The following is a 27,508-nucleotide window of genomic DNA, read 5'->3' on the forward strand; positions in this document are numbered from 1 at the left end:
AACAGCAGAAAGCCTGCTTCAGATTGTCTCCCTCTCTCTCTGCCCCTCCCCGACTCTCAAGCACACATGCACTCTCTCTCAAAAATAAACATTTAAAAAATAAAGTGAGTGCCTGTATGATCAGCTATCAATCATATTTGACAGCAGCCCAGAAATGTCCCTGATAGTCCCTTCTCAATCACAATCAGCTTCCCTACACATACCCTCCAGCAATTATCATTATCCTACCATTTGTGATAATTCTTTGTTTTTACTTATGTTGTTAACCACCTATCATGCACTTAAACAAGATAGTTTATTTTTGATGGGTTTTGAGCTTTATATAAATGGAATCAGACTTTTTTTTTTTTTTTTTTTTTTTGTGGCTGCTGCTTTCATTCAACTTGGGAATCATCCATGTTGTGGCTTATGGCCACAGTTTGTTAATTAACATGGTTATGGAATTTACCTTTGCATTAATACCACAATTTATTATATTGACTGTGGACAGTTGGGATGTTTTTAATTTGGGGCAATTATAGTTCTTCAATGAACATTATCATATGTATTTCCTAGTGCAACTAAGGTATATGATTGTTTGATCATAGGTGTTTACATCTTAAATTTTATTAGATAGTAACAGAGTTTTGCCTTAGCAGTAGAGATATCCTATATTTCCATTTTCGCTCAACACGTGTTAAACAGATTGCCAAGCTGGTGAAATTTGCAGTTGTATGTCATTGAAGTTTTACTCTGCATTTCCCTAACAATTGAGCACCTTTTTCTAAGTTTGTTGGCTTTCTTTTTTGCAAAGTATCTTTTCAAGTATTTTGCCCATTTTTCTGTTGTGTTAGCAGTCTTTTTCCTCGTTGATTTGTAGAAGATCTTCATAAATCCTGTTTTTTGTTAGCTATTTCTTTCCAAATATTTTCCTTCTCTTTATGATGTTACCTACTAAAAAGAATTTCATAATGGTTGAGTACTAAGAAGAATCAGTGTTTTTGTTTTAAGGTTAATGTATTTTGGGAGTTGCTTGAGACATTGCTCTCAATCCAAGGGCATGAAGGTACTCTATATACTGTCTTCTAAAGGCTTTAGCTTTGTCTTTCACGTTTTCAGCTTTCAATTCATGAAGAATTAATTTTGTGTAAGCTGTGAAGTGCCTCACCACCATTTACTAAAGTATGTTCTCTTTTGCAGTGCCACCAAAGTCATATATCCATTAATGTGTACATCTCTGAATTTTTTTGTTTCTTCTTTTCTATCCCTGTGCTAGTATAGAGTCTTCACCACTATACCTGATATATAGTTTCTGATATTTATCAGAACAAGTTCTCCCTACTTATTGTTCTATAAGAGTGTCTTGGTTATTCTTAGCCCATTGTATTTTCAGTTCTCAAATTTCTAATTGCAAATATGCAAATCTGTCGCTCTTGCAGTTTCCTGTTGTCTTCTTGAAATTTTCAGTCTTTTATCTACCTGAACATGAATAGCCTTATTATTATTTTATGTTCTTGTTTAAATCCCAATCTGAAACCCTCCTGTGGGTCTTTTTATTTTTCTTTTGCTTCAGCTAATCTTTATCTTATATCCTTGCGTGTGGGGGGTTATCTTTAATTGTATGCCAATATCATATTTGAAAAGTTGCTTGTAAAAATAACTTGATGTCCTGCATAGTATTTTCATCCTCCACAGAGTCACTTGGGCACTGGTATTTCAAGGCTAATTTCACAGTCAAAATTTTATGACTTATCCGTGTGACTCCAAGCTGAGCTGTAGACTACTAGTCCTCTACTTCCTGTTTACCCTTACTCCTACAGACTTTCAGAGTTGAGTTGCAAAGTGTAGGTTAGGGTTACCAGGGCCTCCACCTCTTGGCTGGCAGTGGATTCTATCTTTCAATCTGTAGTCCCTTAACTCTCCTTACCTTTTCAGTGGACTCTTATCTGCAAAAGCCCCAAGGGCACAAGTGGTCCAAATGAATGGTTCACTTCTTTGAATTTCTATTTTCTTCCAGATTTTAGGCTGAGCATTCACTAACATAGCTCTTCTATGCCATCCAACATTTTTTGAGTATACTTTGTACACCTTTTCTAAATATTCTCAAGTGAGAATGTTAATTCAAATTATCTAGCCCACTTTCTATCCTAACTGTTGATTATGTGTGAAATACAATTTTTTGTATTGCTTCTATATCTGGAAACTCAACTCTATTGGTTCTTGTAAATTATTTGCAAATTAATATGGATATTCTGTGTAATCTTCAAATAAGGACAGTGTTTAGTCTTTTCTAAGATCCAGATTTTGTTTTTGTTAATCCTATTGTACTTTTGCTTTCTATTCTATTATTATCTGCTCTTACTAATACTACTTTTTCCTGTTTTGTTTTGTTTTCTATTTTTTATTTCTGACTTCTTGAGCTGGATGCTTACCTCCTTGATTTTCAACCTATCTTCCCACATATACATTAAAAAAATTTTTTTAAGTTTTATTTATTTTTGAGAGAGAGAGAGAGAGAGAGACAGAATATCCCAAGCAGGCTTCACGTTGTTAGCACAGAGTCCAATGTGGGGCTCAAACCCATGATCGATGAGCTCATGACCTGAGCCAAAATCAAGAGTCAGATATTTAACCAACTGAGCCACCCAGGTACCCCTACATTTAAAAATTATAAGTATCTCTATATTACTATAATGTAATTATATGATATTCTGTATTACTGTTGTATCCATATTCCACCAAGTTTTGATATATAATATAGTTAATATTTAGTTAAAATGTATTTTCATTACGAGTTCTTCAACTCAGCTTTTTTACAAGAGTATTTCTTCATTCCTAAACATGGAGTTTGGATTTTGGGAGTTTTTTAACCCAATTTGATAATCTTTGTCTTTTAACTGAAACACTTAGGCGATGTACATTTAATGCTGATATATTTGTGTTTAGTTCTGACATGGTGTTGGATTTGGCTTGGTGTTTTTGGTTTTTTATTTGTGTTTGTTTTTGTCTAGCCAGTTCTATGATTATTTTTCTCTATTTTCTTGCCTTTTAAAATTTGTTTTATGTAGGTTTTGTTTTTGTTTTTGTTTTTGTTTTTGTTTTTGTTTTTTGAGAGAGAGCAAGTGAGGGAGGGGCAGAGAGAGAGGGAGACAGAAGATTTGAAGTGAGGATCCAAAGCAAGGCTCATACTCCCAAACCATGAGATCATGACCTGAGCTGAAGTCAGACGCCTAACCAATTGAGCCACCCAAGTGCCCCTTTATGTAGTTTTTTAATTCTATATGTGCCAATTACTAACATTATCTCTCAACCCTAGACACACTTTTGTATTCTGAAACTTTGCAAACTGCATATCTCTTTTGCCATTTGGCTTCCTTTAGGTTCCACAAATAAGTGGCACTAGGAGAAGGATTGGAATGCTGGAGAAAGGGAGAAGAGACTTTTTACCCTTGCCATTTGCTTCCTGATGTTGTCAGCATCGCCTCAACAGTGGCTTGTCTTCTAGTAGTTCTGGTTGGTTTTTAGGCTCTAGCCTTTCTCTGGTGCTTTGCATGGTATCTCTTCTAAAGGCTTCAGGTGCTAATAATCTCACCCTTTCCTTTTAGTAGTTGTATCCCTTGTTGGTATTTTCAATTCTCCCAAAACCTACTTAACTAGTTCCTTATGTTAAATCCTTTTTTAAATATATATAATACAGGTTCTCTTTTCCTAAACTATACATACTTTTTTTTCTTTTGAGCCCAATGTGGGGCTCAAACTGGGGCTCTAACTCATGAACCACGAGATTATGACCTGAGCTGAAGTTGGATTCTTAACTGACTGAGCCACCCAGGCACCCCATTCTCTTACTTCTTATCAATATTTGGACTAACTCAATTGTAAGGCCTTTAAGAATAAGAATCAGATTTGATGGTTCTTTTGTTATCTTGCATGAGTTAACACACTTGATATCACAATAGATTTTAAAGAAGTAGTTTGCAGACTTGATTGTAGAAAGCAGACTTTATTGTGGTGTGTGATTAAAAGGCAGATTTCTGGGCCAACAACTTCTAGAAATTAACTCTGTAAGGTTAAGGAGGCTTAGGATTCTGCCTATTTTCAGGAATCCTATATAATTGGTTTGCTAGGGTTCTGTAACAAATACCACAGACTAAGTGGCTTTAACAACAAAAATTTATTTTCTCACACTTCTGGAGGCTTAGACTGATCAGGGTGTCAGCAGAGTTGCTTTTTTCTGAGGCTTCATTGGCTTGTAGATGGTCATCTTCTCCTTGCATCTCACATTGTCTTCCTAATAAGTTTTCTCACATAAGCTTATTTTTCAAGGGAAAAAAATAATTAAAAAATATTCCTGAGATTTTGATTCAGTAGATTAGTATGGGGCTGAAGAGTTAGTATTTTTAAGGAATTCGGATTATAATCAGTCTCCTACTGTGTCATACTTGTGAAATGGGTGATTACATAGCCTTTTACCATCTTTGTAGATTAATATTTTTACAGAAGGAAGTGTGGGTTGATTTTAAGCTAGCAAAAACAACATAGGGGGAAAACATGAAAATTGATAAATTTTATTTATTTCCAGTAAGAGAAAATAGAATGGAGTTTTTCCATTAGGAAAGAACTTCTAGTATGTTTCCTGTCTCTGGTTTCTAACTAGATACTCAGAATGTATTTGATAAGTTGATCAAATCAGATTTCAACCAAACCTAGTGAGGCTTTTTTGGAATTGGCTAGAATTTAGGAGAACTAGAAAATCTGCTATGGAAAATCGGGTAGAGGAAAATGTACCTAATTGAAGCCTAGGAAAATAAAAATTTCCTTGAGAAAGAACCATATGTTTCCAACTTATATCATTGCATGGACTGTGTATATCTATGAGTTATTCTCACAGCCATATTGTATGGTTTCCCAATAAATTGGTTTCATTCAGGTAAGATCATGAAATTGTATTCAGATAATGAATTCTGGTATTCAGGTAAGTGACTTGGTAATCAAGATCAGGAAAATAGAAGTAATTTTCTTTACAAGCAAGATCTTCCTTTTAAAAATAATAAGTTATCAAGATACATAAAGGTGCTTTTCCTATTTTATTTCATGCAATATGTAGATTTTTCTCCTACCTTTTTCTTCTCCCTTCTTTGATGGGTTCTCAGCCTAGAAATTGTGGGCGTAAACGCTTTATTAAGTAAAGAACCAGTATCAAGGAACAGAGCAGTTCTTTATTTTCAGTGTGAATTGATTTTCCTTTTTGTACTTGGAACGTTGGTGGTGTGTTTAATAAATGTTAATTAAATAATGAGTATTCATATGCTTTTCAGATTTTTATTTTATTCTTGTGACTTGGTTCTTAATAAATTTTTCTCTAGGGAGCATAGTTTTCCTTCCTGGCTAGCTTAATATCAGTTATGTACCCTACCATATTTTAAAGTGACTTTTAGTTTAAACTGCTGATTTCTGAGATTGGAAAAAATAAATTAAGGAAATATCTTTGATCATCCTGGTTTTATCATTGTTCTTTCCTTTTGATGTCAAAGAAAAAGTTGAATGTTGACGTGGATTAACATCAAGATCAAAGAAAATCTCATTTTCTTTTTGATAGTATGTTTTTGGAAACACCTTAATTTTCTCCAAGTCTCCAGATTTTAACCCTTAGGTGCTCTACAACTGCCATTTCCCAACTTGAGGCAAGTTAAAGCTCACAGCCCCAGCATCCCCATTGTGCCTCAAGCAACTATGAGCCTAAACTCCTAAAACAATTGTAGGGTTCCCCACAGTTTCCTTAAAGCTTACACACTATTTGTCAAGGTGGGTTTTGGTCTTTTTCTAGGTTTTTTTTTTTTTTTTTAAGTCCTTTTTCCACTTTCATTTACTCTTCCAGTTTACTCTTTCATCATCTTTCTGCTTTTGAAAGAAAATACATTACAGAAGATAGTCTAATTATTTGAAGTCTCTCTTCATGTGACCATCTAATTCGATATGTTCATATGTCGCTCCCTAACTCTTCTAACAAGGCAATCTGAAATCCAGGGATGTTGACTAATTTGTTCTGATCGCAAAGCAAACTGAATCAGTTCAGTCACCGGAGCAATAGTAATCTGGTTGTCTGTTTCTAAAAGCATTGATATTTTATGTGAACAGACCATTTTTGGTTATTTCTTTCCATTCTTTATTTTTTTCTCTTCTGACCCTGCTCTGAGGATGGCTCAGCACTATAGCAATGGATGGCAGCATAAGCACCTAACACCCCCAGAGAAAGCTCATTCTGGTTAAGGAACCTAGGAAAAGTGGACCTTGTGGCCTAAAGAATGGGTGGACAGGGTGGGCAAGGACTGCCAGGGTCAAGGGTTGGATTTAGGTTGGAATATTTTTTTCTTTCTCTTCTTTTAATGTCTTTTCCCAAGGGCAGCCCCAGTTTCACAGAACTACATGGCAGCACAGGTGGCTCCAACTGTTAAGAAGCCCTATCTTTACCTAGAAGACCAGGAAAAAGGACCATTGGTAGTTGGAGAGTGAGGGAAATTCTAGAGAGGTGAGAGAGCTGAAAACGCACCCACTAGTTCTGTGTATGAAGTGACATAAGTTCCAGGCTCACCCCTAATCTGTGCGTGCACAGAACAGGCAAAACAGCAAAGGCTTTGAGAAGTAAAATAACCACCAAACTATATAAGATAAACAGTTTATTTGTCTATACATGTAGTTTATTATGTATGTGTATAGTCTATAACTAAACTATAAACCACTGTCTAAGTCCCAGACCAATCCCTGATATACACATGCATGAGACAGACCCAAACCAATATAACAATGGTTTTGCAAACAACGATACTGGAACCCCTTCCCACAAATGGTAAGGCAGAATAGGTTCAATCTAATTAGAATGATTGTCTGCTTTTAAAAATAAAAACCCTCCAGAGGCTTGTGACTTAGTATACCAAAAATGTCTAAGATACAAACCAAAATTACATGGTAGACAAAGAACCAGAAAAAATGTGACCAACTGTCAAAAAGACAACAGATGCCAAAATGAAGATAACCAAGATGTTGAAATTATCAGACAAAGGCTTTAATGAGCTGTGCTCCATGAGATGGTGATAAACACTCTTGAAACAAATCAAGGATAGATGTTCTCAACAAAGAAATAAAAACCAAGCAGAATTTTTTTAATGAAAAAAATATCTAAAATAAAAGACTCACTTGATGAGCTCAGTAGTTCTTCAAGTTGAAGGAAAATGATACCACAGGAAAACAAGCAACAAGAATGGGAAATACCTAGGAAATTCTCTTTTCTCAAATTCTTGAATGTAACTATTGAGAACAAAAATTATAATTTGTTGGGATTCTCATTGTTATGTAGATATAATGTACAAGGCAACTTAGAGGAAAGAGTAAAGGGACCTTTGTGGTTACAAGTCTTCTACATTTTCCTTGAAGTAGCAAAATTATTAACCTTAAATGGATTGAGAAAAGTTACATATGTATGTTGTGATTTCTAGAACAACCATTATGATAATACAAGTATAGCTAAAAAGTCAATAAATAAAAATGGAATACTAAGAAGCATTCATATCAAAAAGAGGTCAGGATGATGTTGGGGGAACAGGAAGACCGGTGAAAAAATGTTAGACATAAATCCAACCATATCAAAAACCATACTAAATGTAAATAGACATTTCAAAGTCAGAAATTTTCAGACTGGATTTTGAAATATTTTTTTTAATGTTTATTTTTCAGAGAGAGAGACAGAGCATGAGCAAGGGAGGGGCAGAAAGAGAGGGAGACACAGAATCCAAAGCAGGCTCCAGGCTCTGCCGTCAGCACAGAACAGAGCCCAATGCGGGCCTTGAACTTAAGAGCCGCGAAATCATGACCTGAGCCAAAGTCGGATGCTTACCCAACTGAGCCACCCAGGCGCCCCCAGAATGGATTTTTTAAAAAGCAAAAACTTAAATATATGTTGCCTACAAGAAACCTAGCTTAGATAGATAGAATGATACAGATGAGTAAAAGGACTGAAAAACTATGCAAACGCTTTTTTTAAGTTGGAGTGGTTTTATTAATATCAAAGTGCATTCCAGGACAAGGAAAATTCCATAATGATAAAGGGATTAATCCCCAAAAAGACAACAAACCTAAAAGCATATGTCGGGGCGCCTGGGTGGCCCAGTCGGTTAAGTGTCCGACTTCGGCTCAGGTCATGATCTCGCGGTTTGTGAGTTCGAGCCCCGCGTCAGGCTCTGTGCTGATGCCTTGGAGCCTGGAGCCTGCTTCGGATTCTGTGTCTCCCTCTCTCTCTCTGCCCCTCCCCTGCTCATGCTCTGTCTCTCTCTGTCTCTAAAAAATAAATGTTAAAAAAAAAATTAAAAAAAAAAAAAAGCATATGTACCTTGTAGTGAATTGACCTACAAGATTCCCATTTACTGGTATTCATGTATTGTGTAAACCCCATATCTTAAGGGTAGTTTGGAGACCTGTAACTTGATTTCTAACCAATAGAATATGGCAAAAGTGGGGGATTCAATACCATGGTTATGTTACATTGTATAATAGATGTCATTCCCATAATTTTATTACATTATATAAGACTCCATCTTCCTAGAAGATTTGCTCTCTATCCCCATCCCCCACCTTCCTGCTCGTGACTATCTTTGAAGAATCCAGCTGACATGAATCCCAGAGCTGCAAGGAAATGAATTCTCCAAACAACCTGACTGACTTTGGAAGTGGATCCTTATTCAGTCAAGTCTCAGATGACAATCCAGCTCTGGCCAACACCTTTATTAAAAATGCAGAAGACCCAGCTAAGACAGGCCCAGCCCAGACTCCCAACACACATAAAGGAAAAGATGGAGTGAGGAGAGAGAGAAAGAGAGAGCATATCAGTATCTATATATAAATATCACTGAAGATGCAGAATTACTGAGGTTTTTAAAAAAGGCTTCAGAAATAAACAGGTTTGGATTCCAACTTCATTTACTCGTGTTTTTGACTTTAACTAGCCTTGTGTGAAAACTGCTTAAGTGATGATTTTCTTCATCATAAACAAGGATAATAATCATTCCTCATAAGATTGCTGGGAGAAATAAAATGAGACAATTTGAGGCACCTGGGTGGCTCAGTTTGTTAAGCATCTGACTCTTGATTTCAACTCAGGTCATGATCTCAGTCATAGGATTGAGCCCTGCATCAGGCTGGGCTATGGAACCTATGCTGGGCATGGAACCTGCTTAAGATTCTCTCTCCCTTTCCCTCTACCACCTCATTCCCCTGCTCATGCTCTCTCTCACTCTCTAAAAACAAAACAGGAAACCTACAGCCAATATTGTACTTATTAGTGAAAGATGAAATGTTTTTTCTTTTAAAACAGGAAGCAAGGTAAGGATGTCCACTCTCACCATTTCTGTCATTGTTCTGGACCTCCCAGCCAGTGCAATAATACAAGGAAAATAAATAAAACGTATCCAAATCAGAAAGTATGAACTAAAACTATCTGCATCCACAGATAGAATGATTTCTACATAGAAAATTACAAGAAATCTTTAAAAAAAAAAAACTCTTAGAAATATATACATGAGGGGCGCCTGGTGGCTCAGTCGGTTAAGCAGCCGACTTCGGCTCAGGTCATGATCTCGCGGTCTGTGAGTTCGAGCCCCGCATCGGGCTCTATGCTGACAGCTCAGAGCCTGGAGCCTGTTTCAGATTCTGTGTCTCCCTCTCTCTGACCCTCCCCCGTTCATGCTCTGTCTCTCTCTGTCTCAAAAATAAATAAACGTTAAAAAAAAAAAAAAGAAATATATACATGAGTTTAGCAAATAGAATCTTGGAATTACAAGATCAATATACAAAAATCGTATTTCTGTCTACTACTAATGAATAATTGGAATCCAAAATGTTAAAAATAGCATCATTCACCATAGCACCAAAAGTTAAATAGGTATTAATCTAACAAAATATGTGCAGCATCTGTGTGCTGAAAACTACAAACAACAGTGAAAGAAATCAAAGATAACCTAAGTAACTGGAGGGATATATTTATTCCTCAATTGAAAGATAATATTGTCAAGATGTCAGTTCTCTCAGAACTCATCTAAAGCTTCAACAAAATCCACATCAGAACTCTAGAGGATTTTTCTGTAAATAATGTGCTGATTCTAAAACTTATACTGAAAGGCAGTGAAACAAGATTGGTCCAAACGATTTTGAAAAAGCAGAATTGGATTCATACCTTCTGATTTCAAGAATTACGGTAAGTCTACAGTAATCAAGATAGCATGGTATTGGCAAAAGGGTAGGAATATACCTCAGTGGAAATTGGCCCACAAAAATATGGTCAATTGATTTTTTTTTCTTTTTACAAAGGTGCAAAGGCTATTTGATTAAGAAAAGATTATCTTTTTTTAACTAGTGATGCTAGAACAATTACATACATAAATGCAAATAAAATTAATTTTGCCCTTAAAAATGAATTTCAAATGAGTCATAGATATAATGTAAAACATAAAACCTAGGACACTTCTTGAAGAAAATATAGGAAGAAAAATCTTTGTGATCTTAGGCAAAGAGGTTAGGCAAAATGAATATTTATATAGTTTAATAAGTAATTGCCAAAAAGTGGAAACAATCCTAATACATTTTATTTTTTCTAAGTTTGTTTGTTTGTTTGTTTGTTTTGAGCAGGGGGAGGGGCAGAGAGAGAGGGAGAGACAGAGAATCCCAAGCAGGCCCTGCCATGTCAGCACAGAGTCCTATGTGCAGCTCAAACTCATGAACAATGAGATCATGACCTGAGCTGAAGTCACACATTTAACCAACCCTGGGGATGGGGGTTAGGCCCTCAACCCTAATATATTTAAATTGTTGGGTGGATAAACAGACTAGTTCTTCCATACAGTGAAATACTACTCAGCAATAAAAGAAAAAGCTAGTAATACACACACTTGTGCGAATCTAGACATTATGATGAGTGAGAGTAATGAGCCTCAAAAGTTTCCATTTTGTGATTCCATTTACATGACCTTTTGGAAAATGGAAAACAGATCAGTAGTTTCCAGGGATTGTGGGTGAAAAGAAGGAAGGGATGACAAAGAAAATTCGGGCATTTCTTTGAGGTGACAGAACTTTCTGTATTTTTATTCTAGTGGTGGTTGTCAAAACTCATAGGACCATACACAAAAAAGTGAATTTTATTGCATGTAAATTAAATTTTTTAAAAAGAAAGATGTACAGCCCCTGTACATAAGACACTTCACTCTCGAATTTATTTACTTAATTCACGGTTTCTGCCATACTAAAACCTCCAACAGGGCCATACTTGATTCTTAACACTAAGAATTTCTAGCCCAAGGATTTGAGCTATCCTTTTCTTAACAGCTCCGAGATCTGTGTGGGAGAGCTTGAGCTAACTCAATTATTAGAGAATATGTGAAAAGAGTGGTTCAGCCAGATCCAGCTGACCACCAGCATCAGATGTGTGAATGATGCCAACTTGAAACATACAGCCCCAGGCAGGCCACCAGCTAATTACCATTGTGTAAGTGACAGCAAGTGAGACTAGTGAAGAACTGCCCAGCTGAATCCAATCCAAATTGCCAAAGCACAGAATTGTGAATAAAATGGTTACTGACTTAACTACCATATTTTAGGGTAGTTTGTTACACAGTATTAGATAACTGACATGAAGCAATTATATCACAATCCCCGCCACCCTAAACATTTTTTTTTCAGTTTTAGAGATCATACAGGAAATCCTTTGGTCTCTGGAAAAAAAAAAAAAATCATATTAGTAGTTAATTGTTAAAATCTCTACAAATGGTGTTTTCCTGCATTAAGGGTAATAAATTATTCTAGCCATATCTATAGTAATATGTTCTTCCTTTGTAATTCTATTTTAAGACAGATGTTCAGAAATTAGTATACAGAGGAGGTCAAAGATGAGAGTAAGAGAGCTGAAGGAACCAATAACCTATAGAGGACAGAGAGAGACTAAGGCGGGGCGGGGGGATGGGGGGGGGCATGGTGGCTGCTTTTAAATATTTGATGGACTTTTTAAAACCCTGAGTTGTTTCAAAGCCAGAAATTGGATTAATATGTAGAAGTTAAAGGAAGAAATGTTTCTGACTCAATATCAAGGAAGTATTCTCTAACATGAGAGTTGATCAAAAGTGAAGTGTACTGCCTCAAAAATCAGTGAGATGACCATCATGAGGAATTTTCAAACAAGCTGAATGGTCGCATCTTAGAAATATTTTCTGTATTGGGTATGCAGGTTATTTCTATGCAGAGTGAGACACTGTACTAGATAATTTTCCTAAATTTCCTTCAGGTTCTGAGTTTCTTTAATTATTTGGCATCACAGGAATCATCACTATGTTTGCCACCTTGGACTTTTAAACTTACTGGCTTTTGATATTTAACCAGACTTTCCGGATATGCCCCGATGCAGGCAGCCAAACAAAGTTGTTTTTCCTCATAATCTGTAGGAATGGGGACTTCCTTTGATAACTGAATCCAAACAAGCTGGAGATATTTTCTCTCCCCTGCCCACAGCTTTTGTCAAATGACCATGTGTACCAGGAATTGTTTCAAAGGACAGAGAGAAAGGTTCACCTTCAGCCCCCTCCTGCCCTGCTAAATCTGGACTGCAAACAGGGCCAGTTTCATGGTCATGAGAACTATGCAATTGCAATGGGTCCCATTCTTGGTTTAATGATCTGTTATCACTGCTTTGAAATTTTTAATAGTTTATGAACAAGGGGACCCACAAATTCTGTAGCCAGTCCTGACTACAATTTTTATCTATAGTTCCTCACCACCCACTCCCTCCTTGTTATTTTAGACTGACTCCTGTCTTTAGGTGGAATAGGCCTCTCTCTCAAGTCCTCTACTGCCTAATGGCCAATTCCCTTAGCCTCTCCTTAATCATCATACATTTTAATCTGACTAGAGTATCTGATATTGTTGACAGATCATACTTTTAAATTCTGTTTGGTTTCCATGACTCTATGGAAACCATAGAGCATGGTTTTCTTCTTATCTCTGAACTTGTTTGATAAAGCCAAGTAGAATAATGGATGAAATTAGTAGTCACATTACATGCCTTTGGGCTTTTCTCTCTCTAGAATGGGCCAATACTCTATCCACTAGGATATATTGGTACTCCCTTTTTTTCCACAGGGTTAGTGACAAAATGGCATCCAGATCGATAAATTTAAAGGCTGAACTACATTCCTACCTGGCTGGTATTACAAATCATATACGGTGGGTGAGAGTGGAGGCAGGGGGTTATTGTTTTGTTTTGCTTTCCTTGACACAGCAATGAAGTGAAGAACATACCAAGGCATTCATCAGTTGAATATATAAATGGTCGTAAATTTCCTCGAGTCTCCTTCATGAAATAATCAATGACGCTGAACAGGTTTGGGAGCGTTACCTGTTTAAAGAAAGTGAGAGTAGGCTCAGTGTCATCTGTGTAAAGATAGAGTAAGAGAAAGCTCGCGTGAAATTTAATGAAGACTACTGTGAATTTCCTGATCTCTAGAAAAACACATCAATACCTCACTTTAATGAGGTATTGAATGAATGGCCAAGGTTTAACTACACATGCATTGTATTTCTCTTTTATAATATCTAATTCCCTGTTGAGAAATTTCCCTTTTCCCATTTGGATACATTTTGGTGGACAATAATTTGGTATGCTGCTTTTCCCCAGTTACCAGATAAGAATGTGACTCAGGCTAGGCCAGAAATTTGAACTTGAGTAGAGGAACAAGAAAGGATAGTAGATTCCTAATTAGATGGTTCTTACTACAGTTGACCCTTGAACAACAGGGGGTTAGGAATGCCAACCCCATGCACTCACAATTCCATGTTATAATTTTTGATTCCTCCCAGAATTAAACACTAATACCCTACTGTTGACCAGAAGCCTTACCAATAACATAGTTGATTAACACATACTTAGTATATTATATGTATTATATACTGTATTCTTCCAGTAAAGTAAGCCAGAGAAAAGGAAATGTTATTAAGAAAATCACAAGAAAAATATATCTACAGCACTACTCTTTATTAAAAAAAAAAAAATCCACATGTAGTGGACCCAGGCGCTTCAAACCCATGTTGTTCAAGGGTCAACCATACAAGTAACTGCTTCCTAGTCCCTGAAGGTCTTCCAGCTTTCCAGTCATTTTATATGCTTCCTATGTTCTTAAATAAATCCTTTTTTTCTTAAGTTACTTATTTGGTTTCTTCCATTTGAAAACAAAGAACAGTTAAAGATGGAAAATTTAGCACTTTAATATCTCACTGGAACAGGATCATTTACTTGACTAAGAGTAGCTGAAAAGTGTTGCCACCCCCAAGCTAATATTTTTACTTTTTTTCCTATAATTTATTTATTTTTTATAATTTACATCCAAGTTAGTTAGCACATGGTGCAACAATGATTTCAGGAGCAGATTCCTTAAGCCCCTTTCCCATTTAGCCCATCGTCCCTCCGGTAACCCTCTGTTTGTTCTCCATATTTATGAGTCTCTTATGTTTTGTCCCCCTCCCTGTTTTTATATTATTTTTGCTTTCCTTCCCTTATGTTCATCTGTTTTGTCTCTTAAAGTCCTCATATGAGTGAAGTCATATGATATTTGTCTTTCTTTGACTAATTTCACTTAGCATAATACCCTCCAGTTCCATCCATGTAGTTGCAAATGGCAAGATATCATTCTTGTTGATTGCCAAGTAATACTCCATGGTGTGTGTGTGTGTGTGTGTGTGTGTGTGTGTACATCTTCTTTATCCATGGTGTGTGTGTGTGTGTGTGTGTGTGTGTACACACACACACACACACACACACACACACACACAACATCTTCTTTATCCATTCATCCATTGACAGTCAGGCTCTTTCCATATTTTTGCTATTATTGATAGTGCTGCTATAAACACTGGGGTGCATGTGCCCCTTTGAAACAGCACACCTGTATCCCTTGAATAAATACCTAGTAGTGCAATTGCTGGGTTGTAGGATAGTTCTATTTTTAATTTTTTAAGGCACCTCCATACTGTTTTCCAGAGTGGCTACACCATTTTGCATTTCCACCAACAGTGCAAAAGAGATCCTCTTTCTCAGCATCCTCATCAACATCTGTTGTTGCCTGAGTTGTTAATGTTAGCCATTCTGACAGGTGTGAGGTGATATCTCAATGTGGTTTTGATTTGTATTTCCCAGATGATGAGTGATGTTGACAAGCTAATATTTTTATAAAAGTAGGGGCGCCTGGGTGGCGCAGTCGGTTAAGCGTCTGACTTCAGCCAGGTCACGATCTCGCGGTCCGGGAGTTCGAGCCCCGCGTCAGGCTCTGGGCTGATGGCTCAGAGCCTGGAGCCTGTTTCTGATTCTGTGTCTCCCTCTCTCTCTGCCTCTCCCCCATTCATGCTCTGTCTCTCTCTGTCCCCCCAAAAATAAATAAATGTTGAAAAAAAAAAAGTAAAATCAGGTTAAGCCTGAATATCCCTGGTAACCTTGAAAAAGAAAAAGAATTCACAGAATGACAATCTGGTTGAGGGGTAGTGTTAGGGAGTGTGGAAGGTGAAAGAGCAATCCAGGGGATTGTTCAGGCTAATTATGGATAAACGAGCCCCAGTTCACCAGTCACAGAGGTACATTCTTATTCCTGATTGCTTCCAGTCAGTTGGTATTTGGGTTATCCCTGAGCAATCTAGTTCTTTGTTTCCTTCATTAGAATTTTTTGAAAAAGCCCTGGCAGTCATGGATGTGAGAACTGAGAAGCTTTGAGAGACATTTACGGCAAAGATGTAAGTGGGATGTACAAATCGGCAGCGTCTCTCCTTTTGGCAAAGGTCACCACTGCATGCAAAGAATTATGGTCTAAACATTAATAATTCAACCATACAGGGGCGCCTGGGTGGCTCAGTCACTTAAGCGTCCGACTTCGGCCCAGGTCAGGATCCCATGGCTCCTGCGCTCGAGCCACGCATCAGTTTCTCTGCTGTCAGTGCACAGCCAGCTTTGGATCATCTGTCCCCCTCTCTCTGCCCCTCCCCTGCTCATGCTCTCTCTCTTTCAAAAATAAACATTAAAAAAAAATTCAACCATACTGTCCCTTTCTCTATTTGATTAACACAGTGGGCCTAGAGAGGCAGAGGCATTAAGAAGAACTTAATTTTAGAGAAGTTAAAATAAATATCTTCAAGACTCATCAGTTCCATTTATGTCATATCACTTTTCAGGTCCGATCTTCCCTGCCACTGCAGCCTAAGATCCCACAACTATATTCCCTTTTCTGGCATCCGGGACCATAGCCACATTACTACATTTTCATTGGTTGAGATGAATGTAAATGCCAGTTTTCTAACATCTATAACAGGCATTACCTCAAGGTAATGGTGAAGATGAAATTAAATGGTATCCGGGTGGGGTGGAGGGCGCCTGGATGGCTCAGTCTGTTAAGTGTCCAACTTCAGCTCAGTTCATTATCTCATGGCTCGTGGGTTCCAGCCCCATGTCAGGCTCTGTGCTGACAGCTCAGAGCCTGGACCCTGCTTCGGACTCTGTGTCTCCCTCTCTCTCTGTCCCTCCCCTGCTTTCACTCAGTCTCTCCCTCTCTCACAAAAATAAACAAACATTAAAATTAATTAATTAAATGGTATTGGTAAAGTACTTAGCTCTCTAATACAGTGACTTTGTGATTCTGATATTATATCATTAGCCCCATGGTAAGTTGGTTGGGATAACAGAGGGGCTGCAGATCAAGAGCAAACCATTTCTTCATGATTATGTTGCTATTATGACAGGCATTTCTGAACTTCTGCATGATGGGTATAAGAGGACTAGGCACGCACAGAATTTTTCCCTTTAGAAATAAGTGCATTGAAATATATATAGTTGGAGGATGTACAACAGATGTTTAACAAAAAAATATTCTCTCCCTGAAGCAACTCTACTGATAAAGAGTGCAGAGAAACAAAAGTAGAAAGAATTCTTAGCAGATTATCTTCTACTGTGCCACATCCCCCTGAGCTTATACCTCACTTCTTACCCTGACATCTGCCACGTTCAGGCCTCCTTAACATGGCTGTTTTTCACCAGCACTATGTTCCTAGGCAAGGGGTCTACTTTTCTACCTTTCTTTGAATTCTATAAGGTAGATTTAGGGAAAAGCAGAAGAAAATTCATCAAAAACAAGGAAATAGCTACTTACAGGTTTTTCCAGTTCAATGGTGTAGTTTTTTCCTACACTCATCACTTTGTAGTGCTTGATTCTTGGCATGCTAAAATGAAAAAAAAAAATGTTACTCTCCATTTGAGTATATTACTGGATCAAATCAAACTAAAGTGAATATAAAATATCACCTGTACAGTAAAACCTATGTATCCATTCCCATAGTTAGGGAGAAAAAAAAGGGTTTTATTTTATTATTTACCTGGTTCTGTATGTCTCTTTTGGGGGGTTATACGCTAGGGATATAGGAAACCTGAGTCATTGAGTGGGTGAATGAATAACTAAAAAAAAAAAAAAAAAAGGAATCAAGAACAGAAAATCTTTCAGGCTCTGAAATCATTTTTTAATGCTAATAATTTACAAAGTAGGCAACATTATAAGATCCTATGTAGGCACATACAAATCAAATATATATCCTCTATAATAAAAGGGAAGTAGAAAAAATTGTTGAAAGCAAATTACTTTCTACTCCACCTTATCGCTATCCTATCAGAAATCCCTGAATGGCTGTTCTTCCTGCTAGCTCATATACCACTCTGGATATCCACTAACTTCAGGGCTGACTTAGAGACAGGGAAAATGCTCAGTATTAGGTACTATGCGAATGTAGGAGACAATGTAAGTACAGCAGAGGAATCATAATGCGATTCCTCTTCTGTGGTCACATAGCACTCTAAATTATTACCACCTCAAACACATGTTATTTTACTGACTAGAATTACTTAAGAACAAGAAGCACAGAATAGAAATTCACCTTTGTCTTCCAGCATTAGGCACACGATAAATATTTATGAAACTGAAGTTTTAAAATATTGCAAGCTCATCTTAAAGTGCTATTTGATAGAATTAATTTATATTGAGAGAAGCCAGTAGGTTTGCCTTGAATTCCCTTGATTCATATGACAAAAATGTCACAACCAGGACTTCTTCTAATGTTGAAAAGTTAAAAGCATTTATTACACTGCCATTTGCTTGAAAGAGAAACTAATTCAACATCACACAGAAGCAGTCTAAAAGCTGTCTATCAGGTTAAGTTTGTTAGCAGGACCTCCCTCCTTCTTTCTTCTTTTTTTTTATTTTTTTATTTTTTTAAGTTCATTCATTTATTTTAAGAGAGAGCACAAGCAGGGTAGGGGCAGAGAAAGGGGAGAGAGAGAATCCTAAGCAGGCTCCATGCTATTAGCATGGAGCCTGATATGGGGCTTGAACTCACGAACCGTGAGATCAGGACCCCAGTGGAAATCAAGAGTCAGACACCCAACTGGGCCATCCGGGAGCCCCTCCCCACTTCTTCCTAATCAACCCTCTCTCCATTTCCAGGTCACATGTCTCTAGGACTGAAGTACACTTCTTTTTAAGGGACTTTTTCCTCATCTACTACTATATCCAAATATTCATTCTCTCAATTGAATATCACATTGGAAAATAGCTAATACTTTTATTCCAGTGGCTTATTGTAGAGCTTTACTTTTAAACCATTGCATAAAGCCTAACAAACCCTCTCCCCTTTGAAAAAAAAAATAAAATTAAAAAGTATTCTCTATTGCTGAACTTTCAGGAATCAGTAACAGACTGGTGAAGGAAACATTTTTGGACAGAGGTACCTTCTTTTGGGGTGGTTGATTCTAGCTTTATTTTTATCTCTACATGAAGAGATCTTTATAATCATATAGTTACTTTTGAAAACTCTCACCCATTCCAACTAGAATTCCTGTGTTCCTAGAAATTCCTGTATTATTCCTTGGAATAACTGATAGAAAACTTGAAGGGCATGATCTTTATAACAAGAAAGTTTAGGTTCACATTGTGATTCTATTGTGTAAGCTCTCACCCTTCATGTTTTCATCTATAAAACGGACACGGAAATGCCATTCCTTACAGGGCTATTGTGAGTTATTGTCTGAGAAGTCCTTAGTACAACGTCTGGCACATTTAGGCATATAGTAAATCGTAACTATTTTTGATACTTTTTAAATTTATCATTTTAACTTAGTTGTTTCTGCAAGGCTCAACTGCTTCATTTGTAAAACATGAAAAAAGAAAAAAACTGTTTGTTTTTATTGTTCCTGAAGGAAATGCTTGTCAAGCACCCAACACAGCACCCACAAATTGGGACAATGATTGTTGTTATTAATAATAGCCACTATATCATCATCATCATCATCATCATCATCATCATCATCATTATTCATGACAAAACTGTGGGAGGAAGGGTAGCAAAGATGAGCAGTGTCTCTTGGAGCCAAGAAGGACTAAATTCTGAAGCAGAAAAGTAGGAAAAAAAAATTCCATTGAAGTCATTTAGGGTTTGAGTCTCATTTTAGACTTTGTTTTTCTTTCATACTTTGTTTTGTTTCTCCAAAAAAATCAAGACCGAGGAAAAAACAAGATTGATAAAATGTGCTATATTGAGGTTTCCTGACAATGACCTCAAAAAAAAGAAGGAACCTGTCTTTTAACAAGTGTGTGGCTTAAATGTGGTATAAGTACTTGTTTTTTACTTCTGACCCCAATTTTTTACAGGAGTTAATTTGGGGTCAATATTTTCTGTTTCCTTGGCTAATGGATCTCCAAAGTGTGTTTACTACTAGCTTGCCATGTAGTCATAACAATTTTAAGAAAACAAAGCCAAACCACTAAGTTTGTTGTAAGAACAGCTCTACGTCTTATGAATTCACACACCACTGGGCTGGCTAAAGGTGGATGGTATTTTGTATCAAGAGAGGAGTCACCTGATACTTTGACACTGAATGACTTTTGCTTCTTCCGGAGAAGAATCAATCTACCCTCCCACAACTGGTTTGTTAACAGATGGAGATAATTTTACTTTCAAGTACTGCTTTGTAAACTAGCCTGTCCTTTTCAGCCAGTGTTTTGCCAGATACACTCACTTAAACTTGCATACCTGCATATTTCTCCTATAACCTATAAGACAATAAATTGGTTTTGTGGGTTGTTACTCACCTATGTTCAGGTGCTTCCTAATCATCTAAATTTTTGCATTAAGCTTTACATTAAATCTTTACATTAAGCTCTACAGTCTAACAAGCTAACATTCTACTACTCTCTACAAGTGCTATCCTCTGTTAAACAGAAGATAGAAATCAGGCACTCTGAAAGTTCTATTTTGAGGCGTTAGGCAATGCACAGAACAGTCGCTAACATCATAGATATTTCTGACTCATAAGGAAAACTGGTACAACAACAGTTCAAATTTTTCTTATCCATTTCCAACCACAAACTATTTCCCTGAGCCTAAGTGAGCATATAGTGACTGTAGCATTAGAATGCTCTACTTTGACCATTCCCCTCACTCTTTCTAAATATGAACTTTGGCGGGGGGGGGGGGGAGAGGAGGAAATGTTATGTTTTTAGGACCATCAGCTGTACAAAGGCATGGATTTCTATATGAATTCAAACTGGAAATAAGTTTACTAAAATTAGAATTATGTTAGTTTGATATGAACTCCTTTACCAGACAGGAGTTTAAATACAGACAAATATAAGTAAAAACTATGGCATGAAGTTCATATCCTAAGTATAGAAACATATTGCATTTGGTCACAAACCACACCTACAGCAGAAAACACTGTTATATCTTGGGAGGCCTGGGTGGCTCAGTCGGTTAAGCGTCCAGCTCTTGATTTTGGCTCAGGTCATGATCTCACAGTTCATGGGGTCAAGCCCTGTGTTGGGCTCTCTGCCCTGACCTCAAAACTTGCTTGAGATTCTCTCTCTTCTCTCTCTCTGCCCCTCCACTGCTTGTGCTCTGTCTCTCTTAAAATAAATAAACAAACTTTAGGGGTGCCTGGGTGGCCAGACTTGATCTTGGCTCAAGTCATGATCCCACAGTTTGTGGGTTCAAGCTCCGTGTCAGGCTCTGCACTGATAGCTCAGAGCCTGCTTAGAATTCTCTCTCTCCCTTTCTCTCTGCTCCTCCCCCACTCACTCTCTCTTTCTCTCTCAAAATAAATAAACATTTTTTAAAAGCTTTACAAAAACAGACACATAAACCAATGGTATAGAATACAGAACCCAGAACTGGACCCACAAATATATGGACAACTAATCTTCAACAAAATAGGAAAGAATATCCAATGGAAAAAAGATAGTCTCTTTAGCAAATGATGCTGGGAAAACTGGACAGCAACATGCAGAAGAATGAACCTGGGCCACTTTCTTATACCATACACAAAAATGAATTCAAAATGGATGAAAGAATTAAATGTGAGACAGGAAACCATCAAAATCCTAGAAGAGAAAACAGGCAACAACTTCTTTGACCTCAGCTGCAGCAACTTCTTACTTGACATGTCTCCAAAGGCAAGGGAAATAAAAGCAAAAATGAACTATTAGGACCTCATCAAGATAAAAAGCTTTTGCACTGCAAAGGAAACAATCAACAAAACTAACAGACAACCAACAGAATGGGAGAAGATATTTGCAAATGATAAAGGGCTAGTATCTAAAATCTATAAAGAAACTATCAAACTCAACACCCAAAAAACAAACAATCCGATGAAGAAATGACAGAAGATATGAAGAGACACTTTTCCAAAGAAGACATCCAAATGGCCTACAGACACATGAAAAATACTCAACATCACTTATCACCGGAGAAATACAAATCAAAACTACATTGAGATACCACCTCACACCAGTCAGAGTTGCTAAAATTAACAGCTCAGGAAACAGATGTTGGCGAGGATGTGGAGAAAGGGGAACCCTCTTGCATTGTTGGTGGGAATGCAAGCTGGTACAGCCACTCTGGAAAACAGTGTGGAGTTTCCTTGGAAAATTAAAGATTGAATTACCCTACAACCCAGCAATAGCATTACTAGGAATTTATCCAAATGATACAGGAGTGCTGATTCAGAGGGGCACATGTACCCCAATGTTATATAGCAGCACTATCAACAATAGCCAAATTATAGAAAGAGCCCAAATGTCCATCAACTGATGAATGGATAAAAAAGATGTGGTATATATATATACAATGGAATACTATTTGACAGTGAAAAATAATGAAATCATGCCATTTGCAACAACATGGATGGAATTGGAGGATATTATGCTAAGTGAAATAAGTCAGAGAAAGATAGATATCATATGTTTTCACTCATATGTGGAAGTTGAGAAATTTAACAGAAGACCATTGGGGAAGGGAAAGAAAAAAATATATATAGTTACAAACAGAGAGGGAGGCAAACCATAAAAGACTTTTAAATACAGAGAACAAACTTAGGGTGGAAGGGAGTGGGGGGGGGGGCGGGGAAAATGTGTGATGGGCATTGAGGAGGGTATTAATTAGGATAAGCACTGGGTGTTGTATGTAAACAATGAATTATGGGAATCTACTACTCCTGAAGCCAAAAGCACACCGTATACACTGTATTTTAGCTAACTTGACAATAAATTACATTTAAAAAATAATAATAAATAAATAAAAACAAAAGAAACAAAAAAATTAAAAAGCTTCAAAAAATAAACTTAGAAAGAAAAAAAGAAAACACTTATTTCTGATAGCTCACATGTATGGAAAATGCAATGCAAAAGTTGGGGTAATCTAGACCACCTTAAAGAGACCAGGCTGCCTTGTGCAGGAAACATACAGTCTTTAGAGTCATTAGGTGTCCGGACTTTGTTCATTTTATACAGAATAACACAGCGTTCACATACTGATGGATCAAACACTCAATCCAACCAAGAATAAAATGAAGGAAGAAAAGCTAATCACTCTCTTGTGTGATTTAGCTTTCAAGCAATTAAATTTCTTTTTTTAGAAAATCTGAGAAATAGATTTTAATTCAGTTTTATATGCTCTTCATTTTTAAAGCGAAAGTAAATTAGTTAAAAGCATTCTGTACTCTATGTGATATTCAATTGCCCAAACCGTGAAAAAGGACAAGTTTCTTGACCAAGATTTACTCAACAGAAAAATTCACTTTTCTCCCAGGGACACTTCTAAGCCCCCCTATATTTAATGGCAGTCAATTTTTATTTCTTCTGGATTTGTTTCAAAATAATCAATTAAATTATAAATCAAATAAATTAAAATTGACTAATCTGTGATATTTTACCATATTAGTTGAAAATACATCAACCCCAGGGCACCTGGGTGGCTCAGTCACTTAAGCCTCTGACTCTTGATCTCAGCTCAGGTCATGATCTCAAGGTTCTTGAGTTCGAGCCCCACATCAGGCTCTGTGTTGATGGTGCAGAGCCTGCTTAGGGTCTTCTCTATCCCTTTCTCTGACCCTCCCCTGCTTATGCTCTCTCTCTAAATGAAATATAAATAAACTAAAAAAAAAAATTAAAGAAAATACATCAACCCCAAGTGTCAGGCATTATAATAAAAAATAATGAAACCACAAGAGCATTAAGTTAACATAGATATTCATTGTGGAAAATGACACACACACGGAGTCTCTTCACACACAGAACCAGGATCTGATCTGCCATCTATCATTCTTGCCATCTATTCGGTGCACATGGCTGAAGTATAAAGACAAGTCCCTGTTTATATGGAGTAATTGGCAAGTGATGAAGCTGATTGGGCCATGGCTCACTGTAATTATTTTCTCTTTACTGCCTTTATTCACAGTCAGTGTCTTCATATTTAATATTTACAGTGGGCTGGTAGATAATGTTACAGCTAAAATAATTGATGGAATATTATCCCCACAAAGAATAATACATTCAAGAATCAAAGTTCTGTTTATATTTTTATATGAAAGATAATTACTTATTGAACATTTTCACTTAGGATAAAAATCTGTATTTTAGTTTCACTATCATTTGTTAAAGTGTTAACTAACCTAGAGTACCTATTGAAATGTGAGATTTCATGGACCCTGAGAGCTGGAGTGGACCTTCGAAGATCCAACCACCTTAGCTACATGGAAAAATCAACTTCTGTACGTGTTACTGATCTCATCAAAGGTAAGCCACTTTACCAGAAAGAAATTATTCACCTTTCCAACAGACTCCTAAGCAGTCCTTTTTATAGATGTCAGATTATGTCACGTCTTCATTCATCACGGTCTAGTGACCTCTCATGTCATTCAGAGTATATAACCCAGGTCAGGTCCCTACAATGACCTGTAGGGTTTAGAGTAATTGGTCCCCACCCCCATCTCTGGAATCTCATCTACCACTGTTTCCTTGTTGGCATCACCAAGCAGCCTCTTTCTGTTTTTGAACAAACCCAGACTTCTGCCTCTGGGCACATGCACTTGCTACCGGGAATGCTCTTGTCCCAGACCTGGGCAAGGTTTGTTCCCTCACTTCCTTCAGGCCCCTGCTTAATTAAATGTCAGTTAATAAAGTAGGCCTTCTCTGACCACTCTGTATGAAAACAACAATAGCAATAAGAAAACGTTTCTCTATATATCGTCTCTGACAGTTCCCATCTCCCTCATCCTCTTTTATTTTACTTCTATAGACCTTATTACCATATATATGACTTTTTAGTTATGCCATTTATTTATAGTCCATGTTTCCTTACAAGAATGTAAACTCCTTAAACCAGGGATGATGTTTTGTTCACTACTCCATCCTCAGTGCCTAACATATTACTTGGCCATCTAGTAGTTGTTCAATAAATATTTGTTGAAATGAATGAACAATAGAACTATACTCAAGATCAAAGTAATTTGTCCATTCTTCTTCCCTGCAGTAAATATTAGCCTTGGCTCAGTCTTTAGCATTGTTTCTATAACATTCTCTCTCTATTCTTGTGTTTCTATCTTTAGCCCCAACAAAACACACAGCAGCTGCTGATCTTGTGTGACTTTGCCTTTTAAAGTGATACCGTGCTTTTAACAATTCCATATGTTTTTTTTTTAATTAAACATACTCTATCCCCTGCCGGATAGTGATGGAATAGTTTTTGCTGTCACTACCAGGCCTCAGGATCATATTTCCCAAAGAAGGGTTCTTCTCAAGCATCTCGATTGCTTCTTTCCGGGACACCGCATAAAAACATCTATAAAGGTGAGATGAAAAACAGGATTTTTTTAACTGATGAAGATCATTACTTGAAAAAGATGCTACCAAAATAACTCTAAGAGCTGTAGTTATTAATTTTTCTTAATTTAATTCCCAGTTTTATTACTACAATTACAATGATATAATTACTGTTATTACAAGCCTGGGGCACTATTAAGCACACTTATGCTTAATTAAGGTCTTTCTTCCCTTATCCCTCCAAACCTCTTTCTTTAACCAAAGAGGATCTGAAAAGTTACCTACTGGTCAGTATGTAATCACCATTACCATTTGAAAATCTAAAATAAGAATTAATAGTATAACTCCAGTTCATAATCTCAGTTTATAATAAGCTCTTGGATAAATAATACTGGTTGGTGGTTTCTCTTCAGGGATACAAAACATTTCTATAGATGGTTCTCTTCTATGGTCTCTGTTTTAAATAACTGATATTTAAGGGCATATCTGAATCCACTCCTTTTAGTATAATATGGCTTTCCAATGGCATTGATGCTATTTTAATGCATAAATCTTTAAGAAAGCACTTCTCATTTTTATAATAAATTTTGTAGTCAATGAAAAGTCTGGGTTTTTTCAACAGAGAAAAATATGGCAAGATATGCAATTCCCCAAAAGGTTAACAGTGAATATCTCTGTGTGGTGGGAAAAAGAATGGTTTTAATATTCTTTTTATCTATTTGTAAAAATACATATTACTTGTTTTATTGAGGAAAAAAGAAAAAGAGGCAGTTTGTGTGACTTCTAACCTATCAGTCCTTCAAATGTCACTGGTTTCAGCTGAGAGTGATGGTAGGCAGGTGTCAGCACTTACAGTACAGCTAGACTGTACAGAGCAGAACCTGATGTCACAGGTGGTACCAGCGTTAAGTTTCCCTGACAAGAAGACCTCGACTTCAGGAGGAAAGGGATCCCAATCTTAGCCACACTTTTCAGCAATATAAGAGTGAAAAATAAGGATGTTGCTGGATTCAGCCTGTCTGTGCCTCTTCATTTTCCCACCAACACCTTCTACACTGTTCACAGGGCTTTCCTCAAAGTACAAGCTCAATCAGTACTCACTGATTAGACAACTGAATAGAACATTCAGTTACTTGAAACTCTTTGGTCTAATTTTCTGACAGAAAAACAGTCAACCATGGAGTTGCATGGTTAAAAAAAAAAAAAAAACAACATCTTTTCCTTGCTTCTACATAGCAGTTTTTATTTAGGGTTGAGCTTTGGAAAGAATATCTATTTGGTCTAAAGGTGTGGGTGGAAGGGGATTTCCTGTGCGGTAAAACCTGCATTTTGAATTTTGGTGATCATGACATAGAAGAGGAAATGTGGCATCTACTCCGAGACCTAATGTTCATCCACAAGACAGTTTACTATCCCTGGTTTAATGAGGTCAATGGCTCACTCTCCTTGATAATTAGAAATTAATATTAACAATCTAATAAGCAAACTAGAGTTTGTGGTACACTCACACTGGCATAGGGTTCAGTACATCCACATAATCTTCAGTAGGTTCCTGCTCCTTTTCGGAACTCGGTATCCGCTCTGTCTCAATCCTCCTCCTTTTCTCTCTCTCTAGGACTTCTTGCAGTCGAATTACTTGCCCAGGAAGGAGTGACACGTGTAGGGGAACTGACAGCTGAAACCAATTAAGTCAGTAGGCAAACAAGAAAGCAGAGTAACTAAGTGATTTCAGCAAAGAGGAGACCGCTGTGGTCCTACGGAGCTTCAGTTATCTGACATGGATGGAGAGGATCATGAATAGAGGATCTTGGTGTCTTAAAACTGCCTTCAAGGTGCACCTGGGTGACTCAGTCAGTTCAGTGGCTGACTTCGACCCAGATCATGATCACGCAGTTTGTGAGATCGAGCCCCACATTGGGCTGTGTGACAGCTCAGATCCTGGAGTCTGCTTTGGATTCTGTGTCTCCCTCTCTCTCTACCCCTCCCCCATTCATTCTCTGTCTCTGTCTCTTAAAAATAGACATAAGAAAAAAAAACTGCCTTCAAGCCAACCACACAGCTTTAACTTGCACAATGTGCCCAATCTTCTTCCTTCTTCCTAGAACTGTTCCTTTTGGCCTGGCACATAGCAAAGTCTACCCACCTTGCACTACAGGCTAATTCAAGTAACAACATATCTCTCATTTTTCATTCTGACCTCACTAGTTCTTGCTGCCAGTTAAGTCCCAAAGTACCAGTGAGGTGCCTTGCTGTCCCACAGCTAACCTGGAATTCACTGCACCAGCCATATGGCAACATAGGGTTCAGATGGAACTATTCGTTAGATG

The 27,508-nt window shown here is 37.2% G+C and overlaps 1 protein-coding gene across 5 annotated transcripts in view; it reads right to left on the reverse strand.

Moving 5' to 3' along the window:
• STAP1 (signal transducing adaptor family member 1) overlaps nt 1–27,508 on the reverse strand; it is a 62,796-nt gene that overhangs the window by 4,262 nt on the left and 31,026 nt on the right. The window contains exons 7-11 of one of the 5 annotated variants that reach the window (XM_045056277.1): nt 26,690–26,856; nt 25,072–25,200; nt 17,193–17,262; nt 13,309–13,405; nt 4,139–5,133 (exon numbers count right to left, since the gene is read on the reverse strand). In XM_045056277.1, the coding sequence (XP_044912212.1) occupies nt 5,129–5,133; nt 13,309–13,405; nt 17,193–17,262; nt 25,072–25,200; nt 26,690–26,856 (468 nt within the window). In that variant the 3' untranslated portion in view covers nt 4,139–5,128. Of the gene's footprint in view, nt 1–4,138; nt 5,134–8,254; nt 8,311–11,141; nt 11,733–13,207; nt 13,406–17,192; nt 17,263–25,071; nt 25,201–26,689; nt 26,857–27,508 lie in introns of those variants that run through there. The other 4 variants (XM_019829433.3, XM_019829431.3, XM_011281843.4 and 1 more) reach the window with 4 other exon arrangements.

The sequence above is a fragment of the Felis catus genome, chromosome B1 (assembly GCF_018350175.1).
Source record: "Felis catus isolate Fca126 chromosome B1, F.catus_Fca126_mat1.0, whole genome shotgun sequence".
Classification (NCBI taxonomy): Eukaryota; Metazoa; Chordata; class Mammalia; order Carnivora; family Felidae; genus Felis; species Felis catus.